Source organism: Petaurus breviceps, unplaced genomic scaffold, assembly GCF_028583685.1.
Source record: "Petaurus breviceps papuanus isolate PSGF00001 unplaced genomic scaffold, PetGlider_PUasm1.0 90925, whole genome shotgun sequence".
Classification (NCBI taxonomy): domain Eukaryota; kingdom Metazoa; phylum Chordata; class Mammalia; order Diprotodontia; family Petauridae; genus Petaurus; species Petaurus breviceps.
Window position 1 is genome coordinate 13,217,481 of NW_027187380.1, and position 10,283 is coordinate 13,227,763.

General features: G+C 41.0%; 1 protein-coding gene across 1 annotated transcript; it reads left to right on the forward strand.

Moving 5' to 3' along the window:
* Window positions 1-9,551, forward strand: ATP5PD (ATP synthase peripheral stalk subunit d). The gene is made up of 6 exons (XM_069076470.1): window positions 1-145; window positions 1,247-1,375; window positions 5,212-5,308; window positions 8,381-8,452; window positions 9,133-9,195; window positions 9,345-9,551. The coding sequence occupies exons 2-6, from the start codon at window positions 1,254-1,256 to the stop codon at window positions 9,474-9,476; spliced, it is 486 nt and encodes a 161-aa protein (XP_068932571.1). The 5' UTR covers window positions 1-145; window positions 1,247-1,253; the 3' UTR covers window positions 9,477-9,551.
* Window positions 9,552-10,283: the final 732 nt, after the last annotated feature.

A 10,283-nucleotide genomic window follows, 5' to 3' on the forward strand; every position in this document is an offset into this window, starting at 1 on the left:
CCTCTGGGACCCCCTCGCTATTCCATTGGTCTCGGTGGACGGAAGGCACGCCTCTTCTGAAAAGCGATTGGCTGGAAGGTGATTTCCGGTGACGCTTTTCCGGCTGCTCTCTGCCCAGAGCTGTGCGCTGCTGGGGTCGTTGAAGGTGAGTTGTGGTCGAACCTTTGCCTTTTTTACTCCTTCCACCTGCTTGCTTTGGTGCTTGCAGCCCCCGCTCTCATTATTCCCCATATCCCTCCGACTCTTGCCTCCCGCGATGCGCACTGGGGTGTCGGCTGTGGGCCGGGGGGGGGGGGCGGGGGGAGGTCAGTGCACTTCCCCGGGACTTGCGGGCTCCACCTGTCAGCCAGGAACCCGGGACCGGGAGGAGTCTGTGAAACCTTACACAGCAGAGCATAGGAGATAAAACACTGTGTGCAAACCGGAGCGTAGAGGCCAGGTTTAACCTTGGGCGAGTCCTTGTTTCTCTCTGGACATTGTTTCCTCATCTGTAAAGTGAGGGAGTGAGAGTGGATGATTTGTAAAGTCCTGTTCAGCCCCCAAATTATGTTTTTTCCAACTTGGCATTTCTTAATTTTGTAGCTGTAATTTTATGACGTGCCTGTGGGCTGAGATATTTGAAAATTGAGGTGCTTTTCTTTATGCAATTTCTCTCCTAACTTCATGCTTTCAAGAATTTCTAAAAGTTTTTTTGTAGAAGCCTCTTACTCCCAACTGACTTCCCTTGAATGCATCCAAGTAAATGAAAGACAGAGGAGGGGGAAGTGTCTTTTTTTTTTTATTTTGAAAGAAACTTTCTCTACCTTTCTCTTTCACCAATCCCTGTGTCACCCTTTCCCTCAGAAGACATTTCCTTTTATTTGACTTGTTCTTCCTAATCTGGTTTAATCTTATTGTTCTCTTGTTCTACTATTTCCAGAAATTGTCACTTGCCATGTTTTTTCTACTTTCTTATTGTGGTTGAATAAGTCCCCTTTATAGAATCAATACAACTAAAAATTATTGATAAGTATTGAATGAATGCATATTAGATAGATAACATAGGTCCAGGTGTTGTTTCTTAAAAGTCAGAATGAGTGTATATTGCCCTCTTTCCACTCAGAATAATTAAGTAGTTTTACCATGTACTTTATGTAAAGAGTTGAAATAAAAAGACTGCCCCCATCCTAAGGAGTTTATGTTCATTACATCATTATGGATTCTTTGTTTTTTTTCTGATCCATTTTGTTTTCTTTATTTTTCACAGTTCCAAGATGGCTGGACGAAAGCTTGCTATGAAAGCTATTGATTGGGCAGCGTTTGGGGAGATCATACCTAAAAACCAGAAAGCCATTGCTAATGCCTTGAAATCCCATAATGAATATCTTACAACCAGGTAAGTAGGAGAAAATAGAGCTTAGTGGGTTCAGACTCTAGACAATGTAATGGAATTATATAAAAGTTCCATTTCCCTTCCTTCCCAAAAAAAAGCTAAAGAGTTTGTGCATCATCAAAACTGAAGTGTTCATAGTTCTGTAGTCTCCATTATAGGACTAGGTATTGCAATATTTCTAAGTTGACTTATGGAAGGGAACAGGAAGCATACCATATATACATTTTCTTTTTTTAAAAAAAATTTTTTAATTTGTTTTTAGTTTTCAACATTCATTTCCACAAGATTTTGAGTTACAGATTTTCTCCCTGTTTACCCTACCAATATATTGAGCCTGCTGGATACCCCTTCCCCCAATCTGCTCTCTCTTATATCTTCCCTGCTCCCCCCTCTAATTTTCTAGTAGGGCAAGACGTATTTCTATACCCCAGTGCCTATATATCTTATTTCCCAGTTGCATGTAAAAAACAATTTTTTTTTAACATTTGTTTTAAAAAATTTGAGTTCCAGATTCTTTCTCTTCTTCCCTCCTCCCCCACCCCCACTGGGATTCAATTAGCAATTCAATATAGGTTGTACATGTGTAGTTAACTCAGAACATTTCCATAGTAGTTATATTGTGAAAGACTAACTATATTTCCCTCCATACTATCCTGCCCCCCACTTATTCTATTTTCTACTTTGACACTGCCCTTTTTCAAAAGTATGTGCTTCTAACTACCCTCTCCCCCAGTCTGCCCTCCCTTCTATCGTCCCCTCTCTTATCCCTTTCCCCCTTACTTTCTTGTAGGGTAAGATACCCAAATGAGTGTGTATGTTATTCCCTCCTTAAGCCAAATTAAGTGAGAGTAAGGTTGACCCATTCCCTTTCACCTTCCTGCTCTTCCCCTCCATTGCAACAGTTTTCTCTTGCCTCTTTTATATGAGATAATTTACCCTATTCTATCTCTCCCTCTCTTCTCTCATTATATTCCTCTCACCTCTTAATTTCATTTTTTAGATATCATCCCTTTCTATTCAACTGATCCTGTGCCCTGTCTATACATGCACACACATATATACAGACTCATGTATGTATCTATACTAAATACATGTACCCTCCTATACATAAGTATATATCTATGTATATCTATCTATATCTATTCCCTTCAGCTATCCTCATACTGAGAAAAGTATCATGAGTTAAAATTATTGTTTTTCCATGTAGGAATGTAAATAAATTTAATTAAATAAGTTTAATAAGATCTTATGATTTCTTTTTCCTGTTTACCTTCTCATGCTTGTCTTGCTTCTTGTATTTGAAAGTCAAATTTTCTGTTCAGCTCTGGTTTTTTTATTAAGAATGCTTGAAAGTGGGCGGCCAGGTAGCACAGCGAGTAAGAGCACCGGCTCCAGTGTTGAGAAGACCTGGAGATCGAATCCCAGGCTCAGACACTTAGCACCCACCCAGAAACAGCTGGCCGTGTAACCTTGAGCAAGTTACTTAACCCCAATTGCTTAGGGGCGGCCAGGTGGCTCAGCGAGTAAGAGCACTGGCTCCAGTGTCAGGATGACATGGATCAAATCTGGGCTCAGATACTCAGCACCACACCCAGAAATAACTGGCCATGTAACCTTGAGCAAGTTACTTAACCCCGATTGCTTTAAAAAAAAAAAAAAAGAATGCTTGAAAGTCCTCTATTTCATTGAATGACTATATTTTCCCCTGAAGCATTATGCTCAGTTTTGCTGGGTATGTGATTCTTGATTTTAATCCTAGCTCCTTTGACCCCCACAATATCATATTCCAAACCTTTTGATTCCTTAATGTAGAAGCTGCTAGATCTTGTGTTATCCTGATTGTGTTTCCACAGTACTCAAATTGTTTCTTCCTGACAGCTTGTAATATTTTCTCTTTGACTTGGGAACTCTGAGATTTGGCTATGATATTCCTAGGAGTTTTCTTTTTGGGATCTTTTTCAAGAGGCAATTGGTGAATTCTTTCAATTTCTATTTTGCCCTCTGGTTCTAGAATATCAGGGCAGTTTTCCTTGAGAATTTCTTGAAGGATGATTTCTAGGCTCTTTTTTTTGCTCATGGCTTTTAGGTAGTCCAGTAATTTTTAAATTATCTCTGCTGGATCTATTTTCCAGGTCAGTGGTTTTTCCAGTGAGATATTTCACATTCACATTGCCTTCTATTTTTTCATTTGTTTGGATCTGTTTAATAGTATCTTGATTTCTCACAAAGTCGTTAGCTTCCATTTGCTCCAGTCTAATTTTGAAGGAATTATTCTCTTCAATGAGTTTTTGAAATTCCTTTTCCATCTGGCAAATTCAGCTTTTTAAGGCATTCTTCTCCTCATTGGGTTTTTGGGCCTCTTTTGCCATTTGAGTTAATCTTTTTTTTGCCTTTTTTTTTTTTGGAGGGCAGTTGGGGTTAAGTGACTTCCCCAAGGTCACACAGCTAGTTTTTGTATTAAGTGTCTGAGGCCGGATTTGAACTCAGGTCCTCCTGACTCCAGGGCTGGTGCACTATTCACTGGGCCACCCAGCCGCCCCTGAGTTACTCTGTTTTTTAAGGTGATATTTTCTTTGTTCAGGTTGTTGACTTGCTTTTCATGATTATCTTGCATCATTCTCATTTCTCTTCCCAATTTTTCCTCCATTTCTCTTACTTGATTTTCAAAATCCTTCTTGAGCTCCTCCATAGCCTGTAACCAATTCATATTTTTCTCATAAGCTTTTGATGCAGGAATTTTGACTTCGTTGTCTTCTTCTGGTTCCATATTTTGATTCTTTTTGTCCCCAAAAAAGGATTTTGTGGTGTGATTGCACTTCCTCTGCTTGCTCATATTGCCAGCCAATTACTTGAATTTTGTATTCTTTACCACAGTAGAGCTCTGCTTCCAGAGTGGAGAGAGCTATGTCCTTAATTGCTGGGGTTTTCATAAATGTTGTCAGAGGTCTGAGGAGGGCACCCTTTCTGTGGCCACCCCAAGCTCTGGCACAATGGCCACACACCCCAGGACCACCACCCAAGACTGCAACCCAGATCCATGCAGGTCAAAGCAAAAGCAATTATCCTCTGAATGGTCACTTGGTCCCCCTATGATCTGCAGGCCAGGAGCTCTGGAGGCAGCAGCTACAACCACCAAGCCTTGACCACCTCTTGCCCTGGGGGCAAGAGCCAGACCAAGCTCTTCTCTACCCAGTTCCAACAGAGTTCCCCACTGACCTTTTACTTTCTCTTTGGTGTTTATGGGTTGAGAAGTCTGGAAACTGCCACGGCTGCTGGTGATTGACTTTCCTGAAGTCTGCTCTGTCTGGTCTGTGCCACTGGTTGGGGCTGCCCGGGGTCTGGGACCATGTGGCTTACGTGGGACTGTGCTCAGTTCCCAGCCCAGTGCAATAGACCCTTCCTGTCAGCCTTCCAGGCTGCCTTCAATGAGAGATTTGTTTCTCTCTGTCACTTTGTGGGTTCTGTAGCTCTATTTTTAAAAATTTATTATTTTTTTTTTTTAATTTATTTTTTTGCCTTTTGGAGGGCAATTGGTGTTAAGTAACTTGCCCAAGGTCACATGGCTAGTTTTGTGTTACGTGTCTGAGGCCGGATTTGAACTCAGGACCTCCTGACTCCAGGGCTAGTACTCTATTCACTTTACCACCTATCCCCCCAACCCCCTTCTGTAGCTCAAAAATTTGTTTAGAGTCATATTTTACAGGTATTGGAGGTGGTTGGGATGGGAGCTCAGACAAGTTCTTGCTTTTACTCTGCCATATTGGCTCTGCCACCCCCCTATATACATTTTCTTTAGTTGCCATGTGTCAGTCCTAATTCTTGCTTTTCCATGTGGGCAGATTGTCTACCCTGCCTGAGAAGCCACAAGTGATCAACTGGGCTTACTATAAGGAAAATGTGGCCAAGCCTGGCCTTGTGGATGAGTTTGAGAAGAAGGTGAGGCCACCATTGAAAACTTGATTGACATTTTTTAAAATTAATTTGTGAGTGGGAAAGCAGGAAAACTTATAACACCTTGGAAATTAAATTTTTTAGGGGTTGTTGGTTTCAGTGGCTTCAAGGGAAATTAAATGAAGACATATATAGCTAAAACTAATTTTATAAATAAGCTATTTAAAATGGGATCAGATAGATAATTGTTTGAGATGCCTATCTTAGCTTGTCTTTCGTGTCTTACTCCTTTAAAAAATGTTTTATGATGCCCCTTTTTATTTACAATCACAATCAGAAACAAATAAACAATGCCACAGCTACTTGTTTCATGGAAACTATCAGATAAGTTGAAGTAACTGAAGATTATTTATTTATGTATGTATGTTTTCTTTTTTTGGTGAGGCAATTGGGGTTAAGTGACTTACCCAGGGTCACACAGCTAGTGTCAAGTGTCTGGTCAGAGGCCGGATTTGAACTCAGGTTCTCCTGACGTAAGGGCTGGTGCTCGGTCTGCTTCTGTCCATTTCGACACCTGGCTGCCCTGACTGAAGGTATTTAACTTGAAAAAGAAGAGACTTAGAAGCTGATGTGACGACTACCAAATCAAGCCAGTAAGCACAGTACCTAGAGGTTCGAGGCACTGTTCAGAGTGCTAGGGATACAAAGTAGGCGAAAACCCAAGGAACTCACCTTCTGATTAGGGAAACAGCATAAATGCAGCTGTGTGCAATCAAGATACAGTCAGGATTGGAGAGAATCCTGGCAAGGAGACCCTCCTATTAAGGGAGACCCAGACAGGCTCCTTGTATAAAGCAACATTTAGCCAAGTCCTGAAGGAAGTCAAGTTAGCCAGGAAAAGGGAGGAGGAGGAAGGCTTGGGGGACAGGTGCTCAAAATACATGGAGCTGGGTTATCTAATTAGAGGCCTTTGTCACTGACTCACAGAGTACTTGAGAGGGGAGACTGGAAAGGTAAGAGGGGGCCAGATCATGAAGGGATTTAAAAGCCAAACAGGATTTTACATTTACTCCTAGATTTAATAGGGAGTCACTGGAGTTTATTGAGTAGGAGTGTGACATGGTCAAACCTACCTTTAGGAAGATTTTTTTTTTTTTTTTGCTTTTTGGAGGGGGGAGGCAGGGCAATTGGGGTTAAGTGACTTGCCCAAGGTCACAGGGCTAGTAAGTGTTAAGTGTAGGAAGGTTGACATTTGAGTGGAGGATGGCCTGGAGTGGGAAGAAACTTGAGGCAGACAGACCAATGAGAAGGCTTTTATAATAGTCTAGGTGTGAGGTGATAAGGGTCTTCATGATGCTGGAAAGGTTAGAGGAGAGAATGGGACATGTAGGAGAGATGTTGCAAAGGCAGAATCAACAAGACTTGGCAACAGATTGGATATGAAGTGAGAGACAGTGAGGAACTGAGTGACACCGAGATTGCAAACCTGGGTGACTGGGGAGACGGTGTTGTTCTTAACAGTATTAGAAAAGTTTAGAAGAGAGGAGGATTTAGGGGAAAAAACTAATGAGTTAAGTTTTAAACATAATTGAGGTTTTTGTTTATTGTTTATTTGTTTTTGCTTTGTGGAAGGGGGAAGGCAGAGCAATTGGGGTTAAGTGTCTGAGGCTGGATTTGAACTCAGGTCCTCCTGACTCCAGGGCTGGTGTTCTACACACTGTATCACCTAGCCACCCCGATAATTGAGTTTTAAATGTCTACAAGATAATCAATTCAAGATGTCCAAGAGGTAGTAGGAGAAGTGAGACTGGAGGTCAGAAAAGAGTTTAGGGATGGATAAATAAATAATCCTCTCCATAGAGATGATGATTTAAGCCATGGGAGCTGATGAGATGACCAAATAAAATAGTATAGAAGAGAAAGCCTAGGATGGAACCTTGGAGTACATCTACTTTCAGCAGGCAGAACCTAGATGGAGATCCAGCATAAGAGACTGAGCAGGGATTTGACAGGTAGGAGGAGAACCAGGAAAGTTAAGAGTGTTGCAGTGTCTTGGAAAGGTAGAATAGTATCACTGACTATCTTCTCAATATCAAAGGGCTATAAAGAGATTAAGAAGGATGAGGATTTAGATGTGATGATTAAGAGACCATTGGTAGCTTTGAAGAGAGCTGCTTCAATTTAATCCTAAAATCAGAAACCAGAATGCAGATAGTTTAGAAAGAGGAAAGGAAGTAGAAGCCCTCATGTTTGTAGACAGTAGGAAAGCACCCAGAAGATAGGTATAGACTGAAGACTAGCGAGAGAGAGGGCAGTCTGCTGGAGAAGATGAGATAGAATGGAGTTACTTGTGCATGTACAGGGTTTTGCCTTGGCAAGAAGGGCCATCTTTTCATGTGAAACTAATGAAGAGATAGGTTTGAATTGTCTTCCAAGTATTTGAAGGATGCCATGTGATAAAATGATTAGATGTGTTCTTTGTATTTGCAGGTAGCAGAACTAGGAGGTGGAAATTACAAGGAGATTACATCTTCATATAAAAATGAATTTTCTTAAGAATTAAAGCTGCCAAAATGGAATGGGTTGCTTCATGTAGCTCCTGAGTTGCTCATCCTTGTAGGTCAAGCGTAGACTGTTTGACCATCAGAGGTGTTACACAGGTAGATTCTGCAGAGATGGCAGGTTGGACTAGATATAATAATGGGTCCCATTACTCTCTTTTTGTTTTCTTCCATTCTATACATGTGTTAATTTTACCTTGGAGATTCTAGCAGGTTTCTTCCTTCTTATTAATTAAAATTTTTATTGTTTGGTTGTTTTTTTTTTTTAACATAGAGATGTGTTAAATTTTTGTGATCATTGATATAGAGCTAGAAGGGACTTTAAAGCTGTCGAGTCCAGCTTCCTGATTTTACAGATTGAAAACTGAGGCACAGTTTAACTGACGTGCCCAAAGTCAAACATGTGTTTGAACCTATGTCTTCAAACCTCAGAAATGGTGCTTTTGGTTTTTTTTTTTGGGGGGGGGAGAAACATCTATTTGGATTGGCTTCTGTGAGCCCTTTTCTGGGTTACCAGTTGTATTGACCATTACTTACTTTATCCTCGTGTTTTCAGTTCAATGAGCTGAAGATTCCTGTGCCAGAAGATAAATTCACTGCCCTAGTGGATGCTGAAGAACAGGAAGATGTAAGTGCTTAAAACTGCTCAATTTTGTGGAATTTCCCTAAACTTGTTAAGTGTGTAGTGTCTTAAGCATCTGGAATAAAGTGGAGTGACCAGTCATATCCTAGCTAAAACTGCTGAAATGCTACCCAGATATCTGACTTGTGGGTTGCTTGTGTTTGCAGTAGTGTTGGTGTCCTAAAATCCAGAAATTTGAAAAGTCTACTTATATTTTTATTTGATATTCCTGGGTGTGTTTTCCGGTTTTGAGGCCAGACTACCATCCAACCCAACTACTGAATAATTAAAATCACTTGGGCTAATAATTTTGTGGACAATAATAAATCACATTTCTATAGTACTTTGAGTTTTACAAAAAAAATTTTTTCCCTTGAAAAAAGCATAGTAAGGGGTGGCTAGGTGGCACAGTGAATAGAGCACTGGCCTAGAATCAGGAGAACCTGAGTTCAAATCCAGCCTCAGATACTTAATAAAAAACTAGCCATGTGACCTTGGGCAAGTCGTTTAGCCCCAATTGCCCTCCAAAAAAAAAGCATAGTGAAAACATCATTCCTAATTTATAGGTAAGTAGTGTCTGCTTTAGCACTAAAAGTTTGTTACAAGGAAGCTAAGAAATGTAAGGCTCAGGGTAATATTGGACACAATTTGATTTTTTAAACGGTGATTTATCCAATTTCTTAAAGGAAAAACTTGGTGCTGATTTCGTGAAAGCTTCAAATGCTAGGATTGCAGAACTTCAGAAAGAGGTAAATGTTATTCACGTTCTTCTTGCTAATCCTGTTTCCATCTTCTGTGTGTAATTCCTCTTGCCCAATAGAATTCATTGGCATTTGATTTTTCTTGCTTACTGTGGTGTACTTTTTATTACTTTTGTTTTCTCTTTTTCTTTTTCTAGATGGAAAAGATCAAGAATATAATTCCTTTTGAACAGATGACCATTGAGGATTTGAACCAAGCCTTTCCTCAAACCACACTGGACAAGAAGAAGTATCCTTATTGGCCCCATCAGCCAATTGAGAACCTCTAAAATTGGGCCTCAGAGGAAGCTGTGGTCCTCCTGTCACTTGATCCTGAAATCTGGAATAAAGCAATTGTACACTCTTATATCTGCTTCTTTTCTAAAGTGATAGAGTAGATGCGGGGTGGTTGCACAACCCAAAGGAGTGCAGATGACATGCACAGAAAAGAAAGGGGAAGCTGCTGTGCTTTGAAGATAGGGGTTTTGTCTGGTTAGATACCTGGCAGTTGTCCATAAGATGCTTTGTTTCTCAAGGCTGTGTTACTGTTACTCACAGCCACATACAACACTGATCCATAGAACTATTTTTTTTAAAGCAATCGGGGTTAAATAACTTGCTCAAGGTTACATGGCCAGTTATTTCTGGGTGTGGTGCTAAGTATCTGAGCCTGGATTTGATCCCCAGGTCATCCCAACACTGGAGCCGGTGCTCTTACTGGCTGAGCCACCTGGCCGCCCCTAAGCAATTGGGGTTAAGTAACTTGCTCAAGGTTACACAGCCAGGTGTTTCTGGGTGGGTACTAAAGGTCATCCCGACACTGGAGCCGGTGCTCTTACTTGCTGTGCTACCTGGCCGCCCCGATCCATAGAACTATTATGCGGTATTCTGGCCCTGCTGTCCACATCTGTAAAATAAAGAGAGTGAACTCTGAGGTCCTATCTAGCTTACAACCCCACAATCTAAAGATTCTATCCTCAAACAGAAGGAAGTGATGTGCTTAAGGCCATAGAGACGGTAAATAAAGAGCCAGGGTTCTATGTCCTTGGAGTTCACCTCCAGAACTCCTACAATTTCTCCATTCTGGGCAACTTAGA